Source organism: Nomascus leucogenys, chromosome 22a (assembly GCF_006542625.1).
Source record: "Nomascus leucogenys isolate Asia chromosome 22a, Asia_NLE_v1, whole genome shotgun sequence".
Taxonomy (NCBI): Eukaryota; Metazoa; Chordata; class Mammalia; order Primates; family Hylobatidae; genus Nomascus; species Nomascus leucogenys.
In genome coordinates, this window is record NC_044402.1 from 118,649,669 (window position 1) to 118,676,099 (window position 26,431).

Sequence of the window (26,431 nt, forward strand, 5' to 3'; positions counted from 1 at the left end):
ACAGGCTGCGGACGTGAGGTGGGAGCTGGGAAGCAACTGGGGAACAGGAAGGAGTCTAGGACTTGGATAGAAAGGGGACAGACACATTTTCTTTGTGGGGCCAAAGGAAGAAAGCAAACCTTGGCCTGGAAATCAATGAATTAGGCCCAGTGCAGTGGCTCATGCCTGTAATCCTAGCACTGTGGGAGACCGAGGCGGGCAGATCACCAGGTCAGCCAGCCTTGCCAGCATGGTGAAACCCCATCTCTACTAAAAATACAAAAATTTGCCAGGTGTGGTGGCATGCGCCTGTAGTCCCAACTACTTGGGAAGCTGAGGCAGGAGAATCGCTTGACCCTGGGAAGTGGAGGTTGCAGTGAGCCGAGATCACGCCACTGCACTACAGCCTGGGCAACAGAGCAAGACTCCATCGCCAAAAAAAAAAAAAAAGGAATTATATACAACATACACAGACACACATAAAGCACATGTCTCCCGAAGGACAAGGAGGGTGCCCTGGAAGATAAGGGTGAAGGCTGGGACCCTGCAGACAGGGAGTGAGGGACTAGGAGAGAGAAGAATGGAAAAGGGAAGAGCTGGATGTCCTAGAAAGAGAAAAGTACATACTAAAGGAACTTTCTGACCATTCGTGGACCCCAAATGACTGTGCTGACATGCAAACTGGATGCAAAAGGACATGCAAGTGAGGTAGCTTGCCAGATAATTCTTAGTCTATGTCACCTTGACTATAAGGAGGTGACAGTTTGGGGGCTGCTCTACAGGTAGGAACTACCCCTAATCCTCCTCCATGAGCACCCCATCTCCCTGGAAAAAAACTCTCTTTCCCTCCAGGCTTGGGCACCAACGAGGGGGACTCATGGGGCCTCTTTCCACCCTTGGGTCTCTTTCTAGGCCCTTAGGCCCCCTCATGCCTTTGCCCTGCCCACCCTAAACTTCCTCCTTCTGCACTTTCGCCTCAGAGCAGGGAGGCCCTGAGGAGAGATTTCTGTTGATGAAAGGAGGAAGGGAGTCCGTAAAGGGGAAGTCAGTTACAATCCTGAGGTCAGATCAGGATCTAACTCCAGTGCCTCCCCAGTGCGTCCTGTTCTCTGACTTCACACCCTGGCTGATTGGGAAGTGCCTCCTGATACCTGCCCTCCCACCCTCCTGCTGGCTGCAAACCTCACTATCCTGTCAATGGCCTCAAGATCACACCTAAGACCAGGAAGAAGAGAGTCCAGAGGAGCGATCCCCCTGCCCGCTCCCCAGCTCCCCGGCTGCAGCCTCCCCACCACCCTACTCTTTTTTGCAGGTAAGAGAGCCAAGCCCAGAAATGTGAAGTGGATCCTCCGGGTGCAGTGGGTCGATTGAACACACATGTTGACTCTCGCTCTGTCTTAAGCCCCCACTAAAACAACAGTAAGGGGTTCCTTTTTCTATTATTGAAGCATAAATCCAAGAGGGAAAAAAAGGAGCGGAAACAGCAATGAGAGCAAGCAGATGTTCAGCAGTGTGCAGGGCCCAGCCATGGCGGCTGTGCAGGTGCTAAAATATTTCTGTGCCAGTGGGTGAACAGCCACAGCACCCCACAGGCCCAATACGCCAGTCCCTCCCCTGGATCTGCAGGCCTGTCTTCAATTCGGCAAGGAAAGGGCCAACTCCTGGCTCAGCAGAGGACCTAAGGACCCCTCCAGCCTTGCAGTCCTGTCCCTAGGATCACTGGTTAAATAACTTGATTATCACCTCTGACAACGGTGTCAAAATTCTGGGAGCCAGGGAATGACTGGCAAATGGGAATCATAAGCCTGAGAACGCTGACCCCTGAGCTGCCTGGGGAACCATCGAGAAGCAGCCAGGTTCACTCACAGCACAGAGCCCCCAAAGGCTGAGGATTGGTGGCTCAGATGCTTTTGGGGACAGGGTAAACATGATCCTAAAACAGGAAGGTTGGTAGAATATGGAAGAATAACTTCTGTATCCAGCTGTCATCCCTGACCCTGCAGAAGACAGGAGATTCATTACAGAGAAAGGAAAACAGCCAGGCTGTGGCCTGGGGACAGCAGGCCCTGTTGACGGGACTTTGAGGCTGGAGGGGTCCTGAGTTAAAGGCCTGGGGGCTAGCAAAAAGTGAGTGTTTTCTACCTGACTGTGACCTGCCCCAGGCAGAAAAGTGGAGGCCCAAGAGCAGGAACCCAAAGATACAGACAGGAGTTCCCCCAATGAAGCACTCAACCAGATACCCCAGAGCAACCAATCCACCCTTGACTATCCCTTTACTAAGGAAGCTTGCAGGGTAAGGGAGGAGAGCAAAGGCAATTCAGAGGAAGCAAGCGTGACGCAGGAAGAAGAAGCTTCAAGATAAGCGACCATTTACGTCCTCAGCGAGATGAGAGAAGACAATGCATCCACGAAACAAGAACAAGAGGCTATTAGATAGAAAGAACATTCTGAGAACAAAAAAGGCCTTGGAACTGTTAAAGCCCGAGTCCCTGGCAGAGCCCTGAATGAGCCTGTGCCAGGCAGCCGCTGACCCCAGCCCCTTGCCCCCAACTCCTCACCACACTGGCAGGAGGCCAGGCCCTCCTCTGAGAGCTCTGCACAGCCCTTGGGGCTCAGGACCTCCTGATGGAGAATGAGTCCAATATCTAGAGACCAGAGGGGAAATGGAGGCCCAGGCTTGGGAAGGGCAGGCCACAGGCCTGGAAGGAAAAAACAGAGGGGCTGGGGCAGGGAATGAAAAGGGATGGGGACTGCTGAGCTGAAGAGTCTGCAGAAAGTCGCTCTGAACTCTGTCACCCATGGACCCAGCAGAGATTGCCTAATAGCACCCCCAAGAGGCAGAAAGCCCCCACCTTCCAGGTAGGAAAGTTGATGCCCAGAGCCTAGAGTGAGTAGAGCAGGCTCATCACTCAACCTACAACGCAACTGCCGCCTGGCGTCTGGAGGGTCTGTGCGTGCAGTCTCGTGGTCTGCACTGGGGTTCGAGTTCTGCCCTGATCACATACCAGCTAGGACTCCAGGGTGGATCCCGGCACCCCGCGTTCCTCTCTCTGCCCACGTGTTGCCCACCAGTGCCAGAAGTTTCCTCCCAGGAGTCGCTGGGGCCAGGCCCTCCATCAAGGCTTCCAATTGCAGCAGGGTAGGGGGAAGGCCTCAGGGCCCCAGCAGACATGTCCCCCAAGGAGACCAGGAGGGACCTGGAAGGCTAGACCCTGTCTCTACCCCAGACTGCCCTGAAAGCACACCAACCGTGGTCTATTTTTAGCCGGGACCCAGCAGGCAGCCAGCCACCCAGTGCTATTCTAGACTGTGGATCAGCAGGCTGGCCAGGGTGAAGAGGCGCCGTGGCTGAGGCTGAGGAGTACCTCCAGAAGACCTCAGAGTGGGGGAAAGGCAGAGGGGGTTGAGGTGGGAGAAATCTGGAGAAGGCTGAAATACCGGGAGGGCAGAGGGTGAAGGGGCTTCCCTGGCACTGGCATCGGAGGGAGAGGAGGAACAGACCTGGCCTCTTCTCAACACCCAGGAAGGCAGGTGGTCCAGTGAGAAAGAGGGATAGGCACAGGGAGAGTGAGCCGGAGGAGGAGAGAGGGCAGGAGAGGGAGAGGAGAGAAAGAGACAGAGGAGTAGGCAGGGAGGCAGAGTGACAGGGAGACAGAGAGAGGTGGAGGTGACAATGGTGACAGCCCCCACTCCTGGGCAGGAGAGTCAATGTCCTGGCCCCTACCCCACCATGCGCAGGCCTGATGGCCTCCTCTCAAAAGCCCCAGCCTCCTTTCTCCCACTAAGACCACCCAGCCTTGGTCTGGGAGGCCCAAGACCACGCTGCATCCCTGAATCCTTTCAAGACCCCTCTCTGCCCTACAAGTTACAAAGAAAAGATGTCAAGCTGGGACGTGGACACGCACACACACACGTACACACATACAGACACACAGGCACACACGGCCTCCTGGGAAGAGGGGACAATGGAGAGGGGACAGGGGTGTCCTTTTGTCCCCCTGCCTGGCCTTGGGAGCACAAATCCACACAAAGAGCTTCACAAAGGGCCTCTGGCTCACAGAGGGGGAGATAAATGGGGGGAGGGGCAGAGGGGAGCCCCCAGAGCTGGAAATGCCCAGTCAGTGGCTCTGGTAAGCAACATGGAGGCCGTTCTCACAGCCCAGAGGCAGCTAAAGAGCTTAGGGAGAAGGACAGCAGGCAAGGGTGGGGGGTTGGGGGTGGCAGAGATAAGGGATGGGACTCCATCTCTCAGGGGTGGGGAGAAAGCTGGGCCAGAAGTCACCTCCTGGTGAGGGGGCAGTCAGAAGTGCCAACCTGAAGGATGCTACTGAGGGCGAGGGAGCTGGGCTTCCTTGCCCACCCAGAGCCAGGGGGCAACAGGCCCAACCACACCCCAACCTCAAAGAAGGTGGCTGCCACAGACACTCCCCTCACGTGGCCTCACGTCTGGCTGGAAGAAGGGCCCGGTGTCTTCAGGCTCAAAGGCCAATCTTGGGAGGAGGTCCCAGGACATGGGCTGTGAATTAGTCAAGCAAGACAATGACCTCTTGCTACCAAGGGACCATTGAGAACAAGAGGAAGTCCTCCCCACTAAAGGGTCTAGGCTGAGGGGCCTGTGCTTCTCAGCAGAAAAGGCGAGGAGACACTGGAGAGACCAAGTGCAGAGGGCTGGGAACCCCAAGACCAGGCTCTCATCCAACTCTGCACCAATAATGGGAGACTGTGGGTAAACCACCTTCCTGGGCCTCAACTTCCCCCTCTGTGAAACAGGGTGACTGTGCCTGCTCAGGTCCCCCTTCAGGGCTGCTGTGAGCATCATGTAAGACTCTTTAATTTAAAGGCATTCATTATCATGATTGCTCACTGCCTTCTGGCCTGCCTGCCAAGTCAGAGACCCCCAACCAAGCCCAGGGCTTTCCTCCATTCCCGGCCCCACTTGTCTCCTGGCCAAGTCAGCAAGTGAAGAGGTCAGCTAGATGACCTCAAAGGCCCCTTCCAGAAAGAGAAAGAAACTGATGTTTCTTGAGCACCTACTTCATGCTGAGAACTTTACATACCTTACCCACCTTAATTATCTCACTAACCCTGTGAGGTAGGTGTTATCATTCCCATTTTCCAGTTGAGGAAACGGAGGCTCACAGTATTAGTCGGTGGCAGAGCCCAGACTTGCAGCCAGACCAGCCTGAGCCCTGGCCAGGTCCATGCTTTTCCCCCACCAGCCCTCCTTGTTTTGTTGCCATGAGCCTCTGAGCTCATCTGTCCCCACCCTTACTCCCAATGCCAGAACCCCAGAGAGGAGCTTCCAAAACAGCCCCCTCCCCCTACACCCTTCCCCAGCTGACCTCAGAAGTCAGCGGACTTCAGAGAGTGACAAAAGAGGGCAAGGAGATGCCCATAAGGACAGAGTGCAGGCGGGTACCAACCACACTGCCTGCCCACTGTGTCCCAGAGCTTGGCATATGCTCTATACTCCGAAGCTGACGCTTTGCCACAGCAGCTGAGGTGGGCTCTAGTCTGCCCATTCTACAGGTGATGAAGCTGAAGATCGGAGTCACTAAGCAGTTTGCCCAGGGCACCCCACTAAGAGGTAGTAAGAAAGGACTCCGAGTGCCCATTCCCTCTGCTACAGTTTCCCCTCCGAGTTGACGCCTTGGGGACGTAGTGTGGAGTCACTGCGGGAGCAAAGGGGTCTTGTGAAGGATGCAAGAGAACCACAAAGAAACCATCCACTCCCCCATCCCCCACAGGATACTACCTCCAACACACTCGCACCCCTGCTTGCTTTGCTGCAATCCCAGTAAGAGGCAAGGGAATAAATTAGCCCTGCTTAGCATATTGAGTGGCTGGGGTTGAAGAGGCTGTCTGGGTGCCTCACACATCTCAATGCAGTCTGCCGGCTGCTGCAGTGGTGGGGAGCTGATGAGGGCAGTGGAGGCAGTGGACAGTCTGGCCTGCTCTGACCTCCCGCAGATGGCCTCAGCTCAGTGCCCAGAAATAGTCTCTCCTGCTCCAGCTTCATTCCCCTAATGGTACTGCAGCTTGGCAATGGCTCTGAGCACCCCTGCCCCACACATCAGCCAGTCCAGGCCAGCCCCAGAGGACACCCAAGGTTATTGTCAGGGGGAGGGTGAAGCTGCCCATCCTCCCGTAGCATGAGCTTTGGTGTAGAAGGCTGTGTCCACGGGAAGAGGAGATGAGTACAATGCCTATTCCTGAATGCCCCTATCCAGAACCCTCCGTACTCGTGCCTTAGTTTCCCCTTAGCACAGAGGCATCCCAAGCAGAGAAGAGCAACAGGGAGGGGAACAGAGAGGGTGTCAGAGGCCAGATGGGATCAGCCCCCTAGTCCAAGCAGCACCATGTCAACTAACACAACTGGGGAAAGGGACATTAACTCAATAGCCAAGAGCCAGCCTAAAGGCAGGAGGGCAGGCAGCCAGGCTGAGCAGGCCTAAACCTGGAGGGAGCATGATAGCCTGGGGCCCAGCTTGCTGCCTCCTCCTAGGTGCTTGGGTCACCCCTGCCCACCTCTCCCATGCTACCTCTGACTCCCTGACCAAAGGCCCTGGACCTCTTCCTGCCTCAAAGCCCTGCAGCAGCTACAAGAATGCACCTCACAGACCTTCTGCTGCAGGAAGCAGAAATGGCAAGGGCCCCAGCTGCGTACTTTATTTATTTTATTTTATTTTTGAGACAGAGTCTTGCTCTGTCACCTAGGCTGGGGTGCAGTGGCGTGATTTCATCTCGCTGCAACCTCTGCCTCCCAGTTTCAAGACAGTCTCCTGCCTCAGCCTCCCGAGTAGTTGGGATGACAGGCGTGCACCACCATGTCCATCTAACTTTTTGTGTTTTTAGTAGAGACTGGGTTTTACCATCTTGGTCAGGCTGGTCTCGAACTCCTGCCCTCAGGTGATCTACCCACCTCAGCCTCCCAAAGTGCTGGGATTACAGGTGTGAGCCTGTAATCTCCTGGCCTAGCTGCGTACTTTAAAATCCACTGCTGCGTTTGCTGAGGCCAGGCACCCCCCGCCAGGCTTCTCCCTGCCATTGGCAGAGTGCAGTGGCGATACTAAGGCAGACCTCTGCCTAGGAGATGGGGAATTTCTTTCTTTTTTAAAAAATTTCTATTATTTAGAGATCCCCCAGGTTGGAATACAATGGTGCAATCATAGCTCACTGCAGCCTCAAACTCCTGGGCTCAAGTGAGCCTCCTGTCTCAGCCTGCCGGGTAGCTGGGAATACAAGTGTGATCACCCCACTGGCACTAGGTACTGTCTTTCTAGATCAGCTCCACCTCCACATTCCCTGTTGGCTTTGCCGAACTCCTCTCGGAGTGCAATGAGGTTAGGATGCTTCCTCCAGGCCTCTTTTCCTCTCTCCTTCCCTTGGGGTCAGGTTACATTGTGGTGTGAGGCTCTCCCAGCCTCCCCTAGCTCTTTCATTTCAAAATCAGGCATTTCCCCTAGTAAAATCCTCCATTCAGTCCCATCTTGTTTCTCAAAGGACTTAGACTAAATCCCTTAGATAATGACACCACCAATAATAACATCTTGATTAACAGCTATCAATATGTCCCATACTATACTAAATGCTTTTAGGACAGTGAAAGAAACCAAAGCACAGAGAGGTTACATAAGATCTTCATCAACATACAGCCCTTAAGCGGCCAAGCCCAAGTGGAACTCAGTGTAAGCTCGAAGGCCGCTTGTACACCTGCTCCCTCACACTATAACACAGATGCCAGCCATCCCTACCGCCTGCCTTTTGGGGGAAGAAAGAGGGTAGAAAAATGACTTGAGGCTCCCGAGGAGTGGATGAGACAGACTCACAAGAAGACACAGATGGAGCACGAGAGTGACAGAAGGAGAGAAAGGAGGCAGACAGGAGACCAGAGGAGACCAGGGGCCTGCTCTGGGCCCGAGAATCTTGACCCTGCAAGCGAAAGCTCCTCTACCTCCCCAGGGCAGGGCCGGGTTGGAATATTGGGCCCAAGGAAGCAGTAGAGAAAGGAAAAGGTGGCTGTAGGGCACTTTCCCACCCAACGACTTCTGGCCATCCTTGACCAAACGCTCCCCATCCCTAACTCCCTCCAGCCCTTTCCCCACCCACCGCGTATGTCAGGAGGCTGCGCCACAGGTGCCCCTTACAGCACCCAGATCAGGACACTCCAGCCCCACTCATCCCTCCTCTCCTCCCCCTCCAACCCCTCAAGGGCAGGGTGGACATGCCTAGCCTGGGTCTGGGGTCCCAAGAAAGCCAGGCCTGTCCCTTGCCCATCCCCCATGGGAGTGATGTCTGGGCTGGCAGCAGGTGAAACTGAGCCAAGAGGACATGGCGGAGGGCCAGCCACACGAGGTGAGCTCTTGGCTCAGATCCTGGCCTGGCGGGCTTAAGTTCTTGGGCTACTGGCTGGGGTGTTGAGGGCTTGGTGGAGGGGAAAGTCAGGGAGGAGGAAGGGCAGCCGGCTTCTGGGGGCCAACGAAGGGAGGAGAGACTTTACAGCAAACACAATACCTGTGCCGCACCCCACCCCGCAAACACACACACACACTCTCATTCCCGTTTGGCCCAGCCATGTGAGGCACACCCACCAGCTGCTCCAGTCACCCTACACCCCCCTGGCATCTTCCACCCTGAGCCAGGGATAGTTTAAAACATCAGTCCCTCTCTGGAGGGCCTTTCAGGGACTCCACGGCCTACACAATAAGTGTAAAGCCGAAACTCTTCAGCTTGGTATTCAAGGCCCTTTGCATGCAGAATCACCTCTTTCCCAGCTTCTGATCCTGCCTCTCCCCAGACCCTACTCTGCACCCACACTTAACCACTCCCCTCCCTGAAGGGGCCACATGCTTCTAGCACCTCTGCACCTGACTGAAATGGCCTTGCCCCTCCCTCTGGGAAGGTGAACTCCTGCTCAAACTTTTAAGAACTTGTTCAAAGTGTCTCCTCCTCTGGGAGGGCTTTCCAGACTGTTCCAAGCAGAACAGGCCAGTCCCTGCTCTAGAACCAGGTGACAGCCCTCGGCACATTGTCTCAGGGTGATGTGCTGGACCCTCTGCCTCCCGCACTGACTTCCCAGGAAAGGATGGGGTAGAGATGTCATGTGTATGCATGGGGCCTGGCAGAGGTGAGGGGACGGTGGGAGTGGAGGGTGGATAGGGAAAGAGAAGGTGGCAGATGAGTGGAGGAAGAGATGAGCGGAAAGGCAGAGGGGCTGAAAGGTGAGCAGACAGGTGAAGATTCAGAGGCTTCCCCAGTGCACAGCCAGCATCCACCCAGAGGCTCCGGGCCAGAGGACCTGCAGACTGCAGGCTGGCTCAGAGGACTCTAAGGAATCAGGAGACTCTCCAGGCCACCCTGGACCCCTCTCAGTTTCAGTCATGGCAGGAAGAGGTGGGTGAAGTGGGATTTGGTGGCAACGCTCAGAAGCTCCTGGGAAAGGATGCTGGCAGGAAGGCCCAGACGAGCTGGCCCAGAGGACACCCCTTGCCAGCATCCTGGTGACTGCCACCTCTGCCACCCCCAGCTGGTCACCAGGCTCTTAAGTCTTTGCTCATGCTCTTCAAACCTCAAAACTCCTTCTGTCAGTTGACTTCACCTGACCCTGCACACATTCTTATCTGACTTCCAGCCATGCGTGAGCTGGCCCCCACTGGCCTTACTCCACCCCCCATCCCCACACCTGCACCCTCCTGCTGGGTGCCCAGAGAAGCTCAGGCCCAGGTGGGCCCAGGGAAGACCACTATTTCCCAGACAGAACAGTTCCACCCCATAGAGCAGGGACCCGGGCCTATCACCACCATCCTCTTGCACTTGCCCTGTCTGCGTTCTCTCTCCTGTCTGTGGGGTCTCTACCTGTCTGCCTCTCACCATTCACCCAGCCATCCCTTGGGCAATCTTTATTGAGTATCCAGATGTCACACGTCCTTTGCTAAGTGCCTGGGATACCAGGTTCACTAAAGCTTGGCACTGGCCTGAAAACCCTGGGTCGTGGGCTTACTGAGGAGACACACTTTAAACAGACAGCAGCAGAAGCACCCAGCACTCTCATATCCCAGGCCAGAAAAGGACCCTAGAGCTTGGGGTCTTCCATCCCCTATCCTTGGGGTAGATTTGCAGCTTCCTGCTCTGGGCTTTACAGCCACTCAGGCTGGGAGGCAGAAGGGCTGGCCAAAAGCACCAGGCTATGGTCTTGGGGGTGGAGGTGAATTTAAAAATCAGAGCTGGGACAGTCAGCAAGGGGACCTGACCCCTAAGCATAGCCTGGGTCCCCTTTCCTCCCCACTACTTGGCCTCTCTGCAGATGCAGCCTACACTTCCCACTTACAGGCTGCGGCCCCTCTGGGGTCTGCCTTAGCTTGCCTGCCCTTGGCACCAGGCTCTGTCCCAGTGCCAGGAGCCCTGGGCAAGTTCATACATCAAACGAGGAGGCAGTGGCTGGCTTCTTGCCCTTCCGGAAAGCGCAAACAAATAGAGGGTGCGGCCCTATCTTCAGCCTCACACCCTCCTGCCCCTGCTAGGGACCCAGGCCTGTCCCCAGAGAGTGGGTAAGACTTAGAGAGGTGATTGGTGGACCCCCACCCACCCCACTCCAATATAGGACTCCAGAGCTTCTTCCTCCTTTCCCTCCTGAGGCCCACAAGGCCGGGGGGCAAGTGAATTGAGAAGAATCATTACAAAGAGACATAAGAGGGTGCTAGAGAATCTTCTCCCATCCCCAAGGCATCCCTCACCCGCATCATCAAGGTGCTGAAGTTCTCCCTTCATTGAATGATTCCTTTGATTCCAAGACACTTGGGTCTCCCAGAGACATCACCAAAATGGAGGGATACATATACCGAACAGAAATCTGGGTTCATGATCTTCAAAAGACATGCATGAAAGTGTTCTTAGCAGTGCTATTCACAGTAGCCCAACACTAGAAACAACTCAAATGCCTGTCAATAGCAGAATGGATAAATCAACAGCGTGTCTTCACACAGTGGGACGCTGTCCAGCAATGAGAAGGAACGCTCGAAACCACACCCAGGAATATAGATAAAATTCACAACCATGATATTGAGCACAAAAGAATACATATGATGTGCTCCACTGATTACAAGTGCCATTCCATTTATTAGACATTCTAGAACAGTCAACTCCCTGTGGTTAGAAGTCAGGATCACGCGCTGCCCTCTGAGGGGGATTAGTGACTGGAAGGGGCAGGAGGCACATTCTGAGAGCTGGCACTGTTCTGTTTCTAGACTCTGCATGCCGTGTATGTGAGTACATGTGTGTGTTCAGCCAGTGGGAAGTTTGTACACTTTTCTGTTTTTAGGAAATATTTCAACACACTAATACAGACAAATGCCTTGACAGCCACCATCTCTGTGAGATGAGAGGGGTTATTTTCAACTTCCTCCTGCTCCTCATCCACATCCAAGCCATCTCCAGGTTCAGTCCTTTCTCCCAAGTTAGTCATGGCCCCACTCAGCCCTCTCCCTGGCCAACCATCTCTAACTCTGACCACCAGGCACCTCCCTGCCTGCCCTGCCTCCCAGGCACCTTGTTTTGACTCTCACCCTCCCAATCCATATATAAACAGCATGTGTATGAGGGCTCCCGGGGAGCCAGGAGCAGCCAGGTAAAGCCTTTGTCCACTTCTATAACAGGTCCCGGCTCTTCTCTATCCCGGGACCTTCAAGTCTGCTGCTCCAAACACCTGGAATGCTTCTTCCTCCCAGCTGCTCTTGCTTCAGCTCCTCATTCAGATGCCACTTCCTTCACCTTCCCGGTGCAATCCCTCTGGGATCCTCACCCGCCACATCCTGAACTTAGCCTCCATAGCACTGTCTCCAGTCAGTGCAACGACTTGTTTGCAGTCTGTTCCATCTCTCCCACTGGACTGACAACCCCCTGAGGGCAAGGACCCGGGCTGTCTGCTTTCTGCCCTATCCCCAGCCCCAAGCTCCATGCCTGGCCTATAGCAGCTGCTCAAAAATGCTTAAATCAGTGTTGAATAAATGAATTGCCAAGTGCATCTGCCTTTCACGCAGCCTCTGGGGAAAGCAAAAGTTGCATCTCGGGATGAAACCCTCACTTGTCTGGACCCGGGACTCCTGGGATGTGGTCCCAGCGCTGACACTCATTTCTAGTGTGACCTTGGGCAAGTCACACTGAGGACTCCCCCTCTGGTCCTCAGTGTGCTGTTTCGAAATGCAGGGGGTGGATAAATCAGGGCTATAGTGGGGCTTGAAGAAATATATGACATTGTGTATGTTTGCACAGAGGCTGTGTGTCTGTGTGTGTCAGTGTGTGTGTGAGACTGTATGTAAGCATGTGTGTATGAGTGTGTGTGTGAGCATGGGTATGAGTGTGTGAGCATATGTGTGAGCATGTATGTGTGTGAACATGTGTGTGAACTGTGTGTATGAGTGTATGTATGAGTGTGAGTGTGTGAGTATGAGTGTATGTGAGTGTGTGAGCGTGTGAGTGTATGTGAGTGTATGTGTGTATGTGAGTGTGTGAGCTTATCTGTGTGTGTGTGAGCATGTCTGTGTGTCTATGTGTGTGTTGTGTGTGTCTGTGTGTGTATGAGTGTCTTGTATGTGTGTGAATGTGCCTGTGTATGTGTGTGAGTGTGTGTATGAGTGTCTGTGTGTATGAGTGTGATTGTGTGTGAGCATGTCTGTGTATGAGTGTGTATGTTGTGTGTGAGCATGTCTGTGTGTGTATATGAGTGTGAGAGTGTGTTGTGCGTGAGCGTGTCTGTGTATGAGTGTGTCTTGTGTGAGTGTGTGAGTGTGCCTGTGTGTATAAGTGTGTGTGTGCATGAGTGTGAGTGTGTGAGCATGTCTGTATGTGAGTGTATGAGTGTGTGTGTGTTGTGTGGGGAGCGAGTGTGTGAGTGTGTGTGCCTGTGTGTATGAGTGTATGTGCGTGTCTGTGTGTGTATGAGTGTGTGTCTTGTGTGAGCGTGTGTGCCTGTGTGTATGAATGTATGTGCGTGTCTGTGTGTGTATGAGTGTGTGTCTTGTGTGTGTGCCTGTGTGTATGAGTGTATGTGCGTGTCTGTGTGTGTGTGCACCTTCTTCCTAGCAAGAACACCCATAGGTTACATCAGATTCTCAAAGGGATCTGTGTCCTCAAAAGGCTCAGAAGCACTAAGATCCTTTTCAGCTCTGGGGTCTCTGATTCTACATAACAAGAGAGAGAGGAAGAGGAGGTCATCCAACCCACGGGGGAGAGAGTCAGACCAGATCCTAGAACTTCCAAAAGGGGTGCAGGCCCCACAACAGGAATGCAGGGGAGGCTGCAGGTCCAGGCTCCGGGAGAACTTCTAACCTCAGTGGGTCTCCGGGCTGAAAGAAGCAGAGCCCAGAAGAGCTGACTACAGAAACGGAAGAGGCAACAGCAGCCAGGAGTCTCCTCCTCACTGCTCCCACCCCATCCACAAGCACCCACTTGTCCTGGGATACAGCAGAGAGTAAGGAGGCACAACTGGCACCCAGAGATGCCCGGCAGGCCCCTTGGCACCCAGAAGGCTTGGCTGGAGGACTCAGGAGGGTGCCAAGCCCAACCTCTTGCTCCTGAGGCTGCCATGTGGGACCATAGGAGGGCTCAGGGTGCAGGGCAGTTGTGGGACCTAGAGAGGCCACCTGGGAGGGGCAGGGCCCACAGCTGCAGGCACTGACAACCCTGAGCTGGACTTGGAAGCCTAAGAGCCAAGGCATGCACCCTCTCGGAGCCAAGAGGAGGAGCAGGAGCCAAATGCTGGCCAGGAGAGAAAGAGGAGTGGGCAATGGGGGTTGGGGGACAAGGCAGTCCGGGAGAAGGAGGAGGACAGCCTGCTTGTGGAGGAGGAGGCAGCATGACAGGGGAAGGGGGTGATGTGGCCTGAGTAGGAGAGGGCTGTGCTGAGGGGACAGGAGAATAGCGAGGCTGGGTGTGGACACAGGCAGCAGGAGCTCAGGCTGTGGCTCAGGGAGAGACGCTGGGCCTATGGCAGGGCCTGGGGCAGGAATGGGGGGTGTGTCTGCAGCAGGACTGGCAGTGGGAGTGCCCTGGCAGACAGCCCAGATGTCTGGGTAGCCACTGACTCCTGGCTTTTGAGGAGATCAGCACCCGGGAGATGTTTATCCACCCCAAGAACGAGGATATCACCCCTCCTCTAGTGAGGGCCCAGGTGATGGGTGCAGGCTGCTCTTCCCTAAGCCCCTGAAGCGGGGAGCGCCGAGCAGCAGCAACCCCCACTGGAGCCAGAGTCAGGGCGCAGCAGCTGGGATGGAGCTTGATCCCCACAGATAGAGGAGGGAGGGAGTCACAGGCAAGCTCCGGGCTCTCCCAAGAGGCCGCTCAGAAACCAGCTCATCTGATGCAGACACTCGTCCCCATCCCTGTCCCTGCCACTGTCGCACACCGGCACACACACCCTCCCCTCCTTGTCCCCTTGATCATCCACCTCCAGAGACCCGGCTCCTCCCTCCGTCTCAGCCCTACTGCCTGTCCCTGTCCCTGCCCACCTTCACCTGGCCCAACAGGCACCTGCCCCATGTCAAAGCTGGCTGTGTGGGAGGTGGGGAGGCAGGGACACGGGGTGAAGAAAGAAGACCCACCAACAGCGAGTCTTGAGGTCACAGGGACCTAGAGAGGAGTTACCCAACCCTGGTGACCCCAAACACCTCCTCCTACTCTCCCAGGAAGAAACCAGCGCCACACCTATACCAGGCCTAGTGGTTCCCTGGCAGACACCTCCTCCAGAACAGACACCTGCCTCCCAGCTCAGACCTGTCCCCACTGCCAGGTCAGCTCCCCACTTGCTAGTCTCTGAGGCTCACCCAGCACAGAGAAGGCAGGGGTGAGAGGCCAGCTGTCCCCACCATCCTGGGGAAGTCCTTGCTCCAGTGGGGCCCCCACCCTCCTAACTCCAGAGCCCTCCTAAATCAAGGGACACTGCCAGAGCTGCCCCTTGGTCCAGCTCAAGGAAGATTAACTCTTTCCCTACCTTGCCCCAGCACTCCAGGCCTGCCCCTCCTGGGTGACTCCTAAACCAACCTCACCTGAGCTGTTTGCCCTTCTAGGGGTCAGGTCCTATATCACCCTCCTCCCAAGGGCACAAGAGACCCAGGGGAGCCCTCTACCCAACTGGAGGCCCCTTCACCCAGTCCTGGTCCTGCCTCCCCCTTGGTCCACCTGCCTTGCCGCACTTCCCAAGCAGACTAGCACTGTCCTGGGCTGGCTACTTAACCTGTGTCAGGTGCCCTGGGCTCTGCCAACCGCCAGCTCCCGACTCGGGTTGTCCTCCCTCACCCATTCCTGCAGCCCCTACCTGAAGCAGTAGCTGCCTTCTCTCTGCACAGGCCAAACCCCCGGGCTCCCAGCACTCAGCCCGCGCCGAGGCCCAGGGACTCCCCGGGGGCTGGGGACCACAGGGTGGCCCGGGCCGCAGCTCTTCGCAGCACACCAGGCTCACAGTGCAGCCCATCCGGCCTGGCGCCCGGCGGGCAGGGGCGGAGACGCGGGAGCCCCAGGAGCCGGCCCGCCCCCAGCCCTTGCGACAGCTCAGCCCAGAGCGCCTGCGACATTGGCAGGGGAGCAGCAATGCCCCCAGCCTGGCCCCGGCAGAGTCCCTGCCTTTATGGCCAGCAGCGACAGGAGCCCCCATTGTGGGGCCTGATGAGGGTCTGCAATACAGGTCCCGAACACAGCCAGTGATGAAGCCCACCTCAGGGAGGGGAGAAGGGAGGGCGGCAGTGGTGGAGTCCTTGGGACAGGGACTTCAGACAGTCTGACTTGGGGGGCAGGGTGAGAAACACACCAAGAACGTGACAGAGGGACAGGGAGAAGATAAAGGCAGACAATGAGGAAGAGGCAGAGATGAGGGACAGAGATGGGGGACGCAGCCTCCGCATGGGGGATATAGGTGCAGGACAGAGCCGAGGGCAGAAACGCTGGGGCATCCCTTGTGCTGGTTTTTAGATGCGGTTCCTGGGGTTTGTGAAAACAGCCGTCCTGCCAGGCCCCTGCTCTTCTGCCCCAATACTAGCCCCTGCAGCAGCCCAGCCTGGAGAAACGAGGACCCGGCATGGAAAGACCCCAGCCTCAAGGAGGCAGAGCACAGCCAGGACGGGGGGCCCCAGCCCACCTGGGAAACCCGCCTGGCCCATTGCTGGGCACGGGATCTCACTGGTGGTCTCACATGCATCCTTTTAGGAATGGGATCAGGCCTGGGGGGTCGGCGCTGGTGACCAGCACTCACGGGGACCGCCTCAGCTGACTGAGGTGGAGACAGGAAGGAGGAGCGTGGTGGGACCGTCGACCTCCCCTCCCCACCCTGGAGCGCTGCCTCACAGCCCAACCAAGAGACAGGGAAGAGACAACCACAGCAATAGCAGCTGCGGAGCTCCACGGCCTCCCTCTGCTCCCTGGTGGCGAGAAGGAAGAAAAGCAAGAGCAAGTGCTGAAAACGAAAAGGAAACTAGCAGCAGTCCCAGCTACCACAATGGATCAGCCCCCATTTGGCCAACAGGTGACTCTACCCCAGGTCGGCCTGAGAGGACCCATCCCCCATCTCACCATTCTGCCCCAGTGCACTGGATCCTGCCTCTACCACTTCTTCCCTACACAGTCACTAGGGACGGACTCTGGCAGCAGAGCCGCGCTGTCGTGCCCCAGCCAGCCAGGCTCTCCCGGGCGTCACTCCCCTGGAACTTACGGGGATAGAAGGGGAGTGATGCCAGGAGCCAGGGGAGGAAAATGCATGGCAGAGATGAGGGAGAGGAGGAGACACATGGAGCCGTTCATGGATTTCACACAGGATCTGGGCTGGGAGGGGCTGCCGAGACCGTCAGTCCAATCTTTGGTCTACAGGTGGGGAAACTGAGGCTCAAGGAAGGTGAGTGATTTTGCCCGAGATCACACAGTGAGTGCGTAGCCAGGCCAGGATGGAGACCCAGGTCTCTGGACTCCTAACCCCGTTCTCCCTAAATCCCATGCCCCACCCACCTCCCTCATTTACCTCCATTTCCCTCTCCCCTTCCCTCCACTGTGTCCCACTGCTGTACCACTGCCACCCCACCCCAAACTCCAGCAGCCACAGCCCGGGAGGCAGGACACCTGGGTTTTCCACTCCATGCCTGGTCTTGACTCTAGGATCTCAGAATAAGGCCACCAGCTGTCAGGGCCACAGTGTCCCTCTCTGGGCCCCAGGACCCATAGGGAGGAGAAGAGGATGAGATCCCCCTAGAGAGAGAGGCAGTATTAAAACCAGGCGCCCTGCTCCCCATACCCACGCAGCATCTGCTCAGCCCCAGCCCTGGGGCCGCGCTTTACTTCTGCACTCTCTCCTCAAAGAGCACACATTTTCCACTCAGCTAGGGCCCAGGAAAGAATGAGTGGGTGTCTCAAGGAGGATGAGTACCCGGGCAAGGCTGGGCGCCCTCCATGGGGAACATGGGGACACTCCCAGCCTAGTGTCCGCATGGCATGAACCCTCACGGGGTTGCTCACACCAAGTCAGGGCCCAGAAGACGGGCCCTGTGGGCACACACCTGAGTTCAAATCCTGGGAACCTCTGTGATGTAGGATAAAAGACTTACCCTCTCTGTGCTCCAGGTTCCTCTCTAGCCCCCCAGGGTTTTGTGGGGATTGAATGGGACAAAGATGTTAAAAAATTAGCACAGTGTCGTCACCCAGGGACTGCTCAATTGGTGGAGGCCACACCATCATCTTCACACACTGGCCTGCAAGATAGAGCTGGGATTCTCCCCTGCTGTGTGGCCAGATATAAGTCTTTCCCCTCTGTAGACTTCCCCTCTGTAGGCTCTGCATCCTCCTTTGTGTAAGGAGAGAGTTGGGCAGTGAGACTCAGGGTTCTTCCTGGGCTCACAGTCCAAGTCACAAGGAATCACATTATCTAGCATCCTACGACTGGGTTAAATTAAAACGGGGTGAGAACGAGTGAGTCTAGAAGTCTAACTCTATAAAAGGGACCACAGGTCCAATTTGAACAAAGAGTTGAGTTAGGGATGCTGCTAAAGTTAGCCACTGGGTGGCCTAAAGGATCTCTTAGGTGATGTAAAACTTTGGGTTTGATGTGACAGAACCAACACTCCCTCAATTTACCCACAGAAGCTACTGGCTGTGAAATCCTAATTACAGCATAATGCTGCCAAGTGAAAGGGGTAGACATAAGCAAGGGGAAATTAAGAGAGGTAAGAGATTCACCACGGTGAGGAGTCTTCTTCAGTGTTTTAGGGAAAGCTGTCCACAGCATGAAGTCATCAACTTCTCACTCTGGTTTGCAGTTTAAATGTCTCTGGTTATAGCATCGAGTATTTTGGTGAAACTCTGTGTGGCACACACATCAGGCATGAAGGTTTTCCCTTGAAATTTACGCCAAGTTGCCCAGCTCCAGCTTATAAGGCTTCAGGAACAGAGCAGTTCTTGTTCTTTGTAATTCCATGGGAGAAAATTGGATTGGAGGAATCTAGAAGGAATCAAGATCCAGTCCAGTCTACAGGTAGACAATAAACTGAGGCTGGGCGCAGTGGCTCACACCTGTAATCCCAGCACTTTGGGAGGCCAAGGCAGGTGGATCACTTGAGGTCAGGAGTTTGAGACCAGCCTGACCAACATAGTGAAACCCCATCTCTACTAAAAATACAAAAAATTAGCCGGGCGTGGTGGTGGGCGCCTGTAATCTCAGCTACTTGGGAGGCTGAGGCAGAAGAATCCCTTGAACCCAGGAGGCAGAGGTTGCAGTGAGTAGAGATAGTGCCCCTGCACTCCAGCCTGGGCAATAGTGCAAAACTCCATATCAAAAAAAGATAATAAACTGAAAAACAAAGAGCAGGGTTACAATCTAATAACAGGCACACTATAATTTTTCTTCTGAAACACAATTTTTCTCTCTACAGTCACTCTCATTTCTACCAAAGATAATCAAAGTAAGATTAATTTGTTTGCAAAATAAGTTTAGCATCATCAAACACAGCCTGACTAATTAAATAAATGCAGCAAACATAGCAATTGACCACAGAGGTATTCTTTTAAAGCTTGCTTTGTTGGAACTTTTGATAGGAAATCTCAAATTGGATTTTTTAAAACCTCTTGAGGCTAGAAAGCCAAACCAAGGCGGACCTCAGACTTCGCCCACAATACCTATAGATTCCTTCTCTAGACATTTTCAAATATGACATCCCAGTCAATGCCCTAGTAATATACCCAATACTGTCAATATATCCTGTTATAAAGAGAGCCGATTCCTACAGAACAGAAGCAAATCACTATATTACCATACCAACAAGAATACTCACAAATAGTTTCTGAATTCTGGAAGGATCCTATATGGAGAAAAAGTAAATGTTTCCATTTTTGTTCACAGAAGTACATTTGGCCAAATTGCTGTAATCTATAGATAGTTTAAAAGAAAAAAAAGTTTCCTAAACTATGGCAAACAAAATATTTAAAGAACCAGCAAAGTTTCAAATAAAAATTCATAAAAACATTATCCTCCTCAGTTCATTTAACCTCATGTAATTAACTTTGTTCTGCTTGATCTTGGTTAAGTTTCATGATAGCATCAGTCTCTTCCTTAGAGTTATGGAAATTCTTACCCAGTCCAATGGTATGATCTTAAAGCTATCAAAAACCTATACTTATCAGAGTCCTTCCCATGAATCTCCTTGAACACATAACACCTTAGAATTACAGCTGCTTGAATAAAAAAAAAATGTTTTCAGAAAAACACCAGAAAAAAGGCAATTATTTATGGACAATATGTCTTGAAATGGTCATGGTTAAATATCTTCTTTGTGTTTATTATGATGACACAACTGAGAAGGAAATTTGGGCATCAGAGACATAGACAGAGCTGAGTTTGCCTTTGCAAAGTGCTCCATCAGTAAAAATGCAACAGTTTTGGGTGATTCATGGTGAATCTGTTTTCATTTTAATCATTACATATTCATTTTAAATTAAATTAACAAAAGTGAATCGATTTAAAGAATATTACACTTCAGCAGACATGGCCAAAATGTGAAAGGTAGTTTAGAGATGATGGAAGTTTGGAAGACCCCAAGTTAGATGATCATGTTAGCAGTGAAGAGTGCCCTCAGCTGCTAGTAACAAAAATCTAACTCCCAGTGGCTTAAAAACATAGCGGGTGAGGGGTTTTTGGTGGTGTTATTTTACACATAACATTTGCTAATGTTGGTTGGGGGCTCAGTAAATGTCCAAGGCTGACTGCCCTCTTTCCGATTCATTTGCCCTTTTCCTCATGGCCCCATGATGGTTGCTGCAGCTCTAGCAGTCACAAGCAAAAGGAAAGAAAAGGGAGAGAGGGTGCCAAGGGGTGTCTTTCTTTCTCTTTGGTAGGAAAAGCAAGGGCTTTCCCAGAGCTCGCAGCAGTCTTCTCCTTGACCTTCATTAGCCAAAATGATATCCTTGGCCACTACTAGGTGTAAAGAAGCCTCGGAGAGTGGGCAATAGGTTGCATAACTGGTTTAGACCATCCTCATCCAATGGAGGTTCTATCGGTGAGTAAGGAAGGGGCATCACAGCATGATAAATCAGCATCGGTAAAAGCAAATTGAGAGTGGCTACTGTCTCTTTAAACTTCCTGTCACTATTTATACATGAAAAGAGAACCCAGCAGGAGAGTATGATCTACCTTTAAAAATAGGCTTGCCAGTGGCAGAATTGTAGGCATTTGTGGCATGATAAATTTGACATTTGTGGTAGGGCAAGATTTACACTTCCATTAGAGGATGGTTGGGAAGGAACAATGGCAGGCAGACCAGGTGGGCTGTGTGGAAGTGAAGCTTTCAGGCATACCTGTGGTATGAGTGTGTGACCAAAAGCAATAGACAATGAATCGTGGTGGTGACATGTGGTCCGTGAATCACAGTAGAAATGTCTCCCATTATTTATTTCCACAACCGTTGATTGAGCACTTACTATAGTCCCTGAAAGAGAACACAAAGATGAATGGAAGAGGATTCTTGCTCACAGGCTGGGGGAGGGCGGATTTGTAAACACATCATTGCAGTATAGTAGGGTTCATGTTATAATGGAGAATTGATGAAGGTGCCAGAACACTCAAGCCAGGGGACAGATATTAGCTGCTGGGAGAAGCTAAGGCAGGTTCCCAGAGAAGCCGTTCTCCATTACTGAGATGGGGGGAGCAGTGACCTTGACTCCAGCTCTTCCATTCATGAACTGCCCCAGCTCTACGGTCTCTCTGCTAACCATCCAGACTCTGGGAGTGGCCTATGCCCCCAGCCTCAGAGCCACTTAAATCAACTGGTCATTGGCACTGGTTGTGCAAAAGAGTGGCTAGCAGCAAAGGAGCGTTCACTTTCCCGTCAAATCCCCACCAGACTACCTCAAAGAAGCCTGAAAAATAAGTAAAGATTGTGTGCCTGTTGTCCAAACACAGCTCAAGTGCAGTCTTCCACCTCCTTCCCACTGGATTGCCCCCAATTTGCTCCTAGAGAGGACTCCTTCTGAAGTCTCTGCTGTAAAGTCAAATCCTTCCCCCTTTATTCTTATCAGACAGTTGCAAGCTTTCACAGGTGATCTACCAGGGAATTTAGGAATAAACAAATGGAAATAAATTCAAGAAAAGGAAAAGAATAAAAATGATCATCCATAGAGTGGAAAATTCAGATAATGGATCCTCAACCCCAGCTTCACACCTGGGACCCCCACTTGGTCATATGGACCCTGGCAGTCTCTGATCACAAGTCTGTGATCCCTTGACTTAACTGTTCTTCTCCAGGTGTGGACACGGTTGGGACTCAGAAGGGAGGTGTCGTCTGACTTGGTTTCCCTATTTCACCTTATTCATCAAGTGCCCTCTAACTGTTAAGTCACTCTGATCTCTGAGCTGTGGCTCCTACGGTTGGACACATCTGGCTGGGGCCTCAGGTAGGAAGCCACCTTTGCTTCCTAGGATTTTCTTTGGGGTAGGACAGCTTGGCTTGACTTTATTTTAGAAAATGTGTTCATTTCTGTGGGACCGGAGGATTTCTGATAAACAGGTTGCTCTCCTCCTCCCTTATGACCATGTACTAAACTCTGACTTCATACATGGAAGTAGGTGAAGAGAAGGCCACAGCCTCTTCCTCCCCTCTTTTCATACCTCGCCCTTTTGTGGGAAGAGGCTGACAGTTTTCCAATTTGATGTTTATTGCTTTGCCCTAAGACTTTGTCTTTGGTGAAAATGCAAATACTGGTAGGGAGAGAACATACTAAAATGTGTGTATCTGAGTGGACTTATCATAGATCCTCAGGTCTGGCAGCAAATAAAAGGTGGACGACTCTGTGCCTCTATGTGCAGATGAGAAGACTGAAATCTATAAGGGTACGAGACCCCACTCAAGGTCACGAGACTTATTAATGGTAAAATCAGGATAGAACGAGAACTGGATGCTGGATGTCCTTATGACCAATCTGAGTAGCTTTCCAAAGGCTTTCAGATGGTTTTCTAGAGAGCCCTGGGGCTTTGAGGGGCTTTAGGGGTCATTTGTGTTGGGAGATCAGCAAACCCTCCCCCACAGCAGCTCAGCTTTTATCTATTTCACATATTGGGCTTCTGGGAAATTTTTGTTTCAGCAAAATGCTTCACAATAGGAAATATATTTGAAAAGTTTTAAATGACTCTGTAGATTTTGGGGGGAAATTCAAGGACCAAGACTGAGGCTTTATCCTCTCAAATGCTTAAAACTCCTTTAAACAGAGGACAAGGCTTAAAATACAGGTTAATGCAATGTGTTGCTACCACTTCCTTCCCCTAGTAAATTTTAAGAAGGTTAAACAGAATCGGGGAGAATATAGGAAAGGAAATAATAGAAGGGGGCACCTGGGAACAGGTTTGCCTTCTTGCATTTTGCTTAATGCTGGCCCTTCCCTGAATGTCCAAGACCAACCTGGTCCCCCCATCCGAATGCACAGATAGAACTGAGGATGGAGAATGCTAAAGAGGGACAGAGGTAGAGACATAGGCCGAGAGGAGACAGTTGTAGGTTGACCTAGGGCTAAGGCATTTCCCCCATATTCCATCTTACCCTATACTCAGGCCAGGCCTTGGAGTTGTGGAAGGTGGAGAACACTGGGAAGCCAACCTCCAAAGAAGCCCAGGTTGGAGGCGAAGGAGGAAGGGGATCTCTGGTTACCAAACCAATAGGGAAGCAAAGGATGTCTCAGTAACTGTTCTCACATCCTTGATGAGAATGCCTTGAATCCGAGCTACTAAATCGCATTTCCTTCCTTCTAACCTTCCAGCTAGATCAAACCATGGCTGAAACTGAAGACATGGACTATTACAGACTCACGGATGTGGTTTGGTGAGGAGCATTCAAATTTCACTGGCATGCCACCTACAGCAAAAGATTACAGCCCCTGTATACTAGAAACTGAGACACTCAACAAGTATGTTGTGGTCATTACCTATGCCCTAGTGTTCCTGCTGAGCCTGCTGGGAAATTCCCTGGTAGTGCTGGTCATTTTATACAGCAATGTTGGCCACATCATCACTAATGTCTACCTGCTCAACCCAGCCTTAGTCAACCCACTCTTTGCCCTGACCTTGCCCATCTGGTCCGCCTCCAAGGTGAATGGCTGGATTTTTGCACACCCCTGTGCAAGGTGGTCTCACTCCTGAAGGAAATCAACTTCTATAGTGGTATTCTACTACTGTCCTGCATCAGCGTGGACTGTTACCAGGCCATTGTCCATGCCACTTGTACACTGACCCAGAAGCATCACTTGGCCAAGATTGTTTGTTGGCAGGGTGCAGTGGCTCATGTCTGTAATCCCAGAACTTTGGGAGGCTGAGGCAGGCAGATCACCTGAGGTCAGGAGTTCGAGAGCAGCCCAGGCAACATGGTGAAATCCCCTCTGTACTAAAAATACAAAAATATTAGCCGGGTATGGTGGCACCTGCCTATAGTCTCAGCTACTTGGAGGCTGAGGCAAAAGAATCATTTGAACCCCAGAGGTGGAGGCTGCAGTGAGCCTCACACCTTTGGCTTCATCCTGCCACTGCTGGTCATGCTGTTCTGCTGTGGATTCCCCCTGCGTACACTGTTTAAGGCCCACATGGGGCAGAAGCACTGGGCCATGCGGGTCATCTTTGCTGTCGTCCTCATATTCCTGCTCTGCTGGCTACCCTACCACCTGGTCCTGCTCACAGACACCCTCATGAAGACCCAGGTGATCAAGGAGACCTGTGAGCACCGCAATGGCATTGGCCGGGCCCTGGATGCCACCGAGATTCTGGGCATCCTTCATAGCTGCCTCAACCCCCTCATCTACGCCTTCATTGGCCAAAATTTTCGCCATGGATTCCTCAAGATCCTGGCCATGCATGGCCTGGTCAGCAAGGAGTTCTTGGTACATCATCGCGTTAACTCCTACACTTCTTCCTCTGTCAGTGTCTCTTCCAACCTCTGAAAACCATCAATGAAGGAATATCTCTCCTAATAAGGAAAGAATAACCAACACCCTGAGGTTGTATGTGGAAGGTGATCTGGCTCTGGATAGGCATTCTCTGGGTTTTGGGGGGACGCTATAGGATGTGGGGAAGTTGGGAACTAGTGTCTTCAGGGGTCATGCCAACCTTCTGAGGAGCTGCTGAGGTACCTCCAAGGACCAGCCTTTGCACCTCCATGGAAAGGAAGCACCATCATTCCGGTTGAAAGTTGCATCTTTATCCCACTAACTGGCTAATTAATTCAGTTTTGTTTAAGCTAGTTTGACTTCCGTTTCTATCATTTGCCATCAGAAGAGCCCTGACATCGTCAGTCCTCACATGGGACGTTTTTACACAGATAAACATCTAATGAAGCTAAACCACAAAGGCAAGCTTGATAAGTGGACAGCGAGAAACTCAAAGAGGAGAGGACAGACAAGAGGAGCTTTGAGTAGATGGTGTGCAAATGAGCTGTGGTCTTTTCAGCATGCCTTCATTCTTGTGATCATTATTTATTGAGCATTTAACAGGCTCCAGGCACCAAGGACATAGAGTGAACAAACCGACAGGCCCTGTCTCCAAGGAGGGAAAACAGACCAGAAAAATGCTGCAACTCAGGGAAAGCACTTGGGGAGGGAGAGGTGAGCTCACATAGTTTGAGGAAGCCTGGCAAAGCCTAACCCAGAAGATGATGCTCACCTCAGGGTGAAGCTGAGACTCCCTGGAGGAGCATTTCCTTTTACTTCTGGACAAAAGGATCCTCCTCGGCCAGGGGTATGGTCACATACCAGCCCTGAATCTGACAGTAGGTGACAGAACAGGGCTGAAGCTATGTCCTCATAAGGGCTGGACACTCTTGTTGACCCTCACAGGAGCATCTCCTCAACTCTGAGTGTTAAGTGTTGAGCCACCAGGCTGGTGGCTCTGTGTGCTCTGATCTGAGCTCAGGGGATGGTTTTCCCATCTCAGGTGTGTTGCAGTGTCTGCTGGAGACATGGAGGCAGGCACTGCCAAAACATCAACCCGCCAGGTGGCCTTGTGAGGAGCTGGAAACACATGTTCCCCTTGGGGGTGGTGGGTGAACAAAGAGGAAGTAGGTTCAGAAGCCAGACCTATGCCACAGGAATTCCCTTTACCCCCATGCCCAACATTGCAGACACATGTGCTGGCCACCTGCTGAGCCCCAGGTGGAACGAGACAAGCAGCCCTTAGCCCTTCCCTCCTGCAGCTTCCAGGCTGGCGTGGAGCATCAGCATCCCCAGAAAGCCATGTGCAGCCACCAGTCCACTGGGCAGGCAGATGTTCCTAATAAAGTTTCTGTTCCGTGCTTGTCCCTGTGGAAGTATCTTGGGTGTGACAGAGTCAAGGGTGTGTGCGGCATTGTTGGCTGTTCCTGCAGTAGAATGGGGGCAGCACCTCCTAAAAACATGCCTCTCTGGGTTGAAGGGCAGCGTTCCCTGGTGCTTTAACTCCTGGTAGAAGAATCTCTTGAGGCACAGAAACTCCTGTTCATGCCCATACCCCAGGTGGAGGAGGCTCCCTTTGTCCACAAGTAAAAAGAAATGCTCCTCCAGGGAGTCTCAGCTTCACCCTGAGGTGAGCATCATCTTCTGGGTTAGGCCTTGCCCAGCTTCCTCAAACTACATGAGCTCGCCACTCCCTCCCCAAATGTTTTCCCTGAATTGCAGTTTTTTCCTAGTCTATTTTCTCTCCTTGGGGACAGGACCCTCTCAGTTTGTTCACTCTATGTCCTTGGTGCCTGGAGCCTATTAAATGTTCAATAAATAATGATCACAGGAATGAACGTATGCTGAAAAGACCACAGCTCATTTGCACACCATCTACTCAAAGCTCCTCTTCTCTGTCCTCTCCCCTTTCAGCCTCCGTCTGTCCACTTATCAAGCTTGCCTTTGTGATTTAGCTTCAGTAGATGATTATCTGTGTAAAAATGTCCCATGTGAGGACTGATGATGTCAGGGCTCTTCTGATGGCAAATGA

At 52.6% G+C, this 26,431-nt stretch overlaps 1 protein-coding gene across 1 annotated transcript; it reads left to right on the plus strand.

Annotated features, from left to right (window-relative positions):
- The first annotated feature begins 14,089 nt into the window (after positions 1–14,089).
- Positions 14,090–24,414, plus strand: LOC100596217 (C-X-C chemokine receptor type 1-like). The gene is given in 5 exon segments (XM_030802312.1): positions 14,090–14,143; positions 15,318–15,668; positions 23,249–23,588; positions 23,591–23,766; positions 23,830–24,414. Coding segments are annotated over 5 exon segments (1,506 nt in total).
- Positions 24,415–26,431: the final 2,017 nt, after the last annotated feature.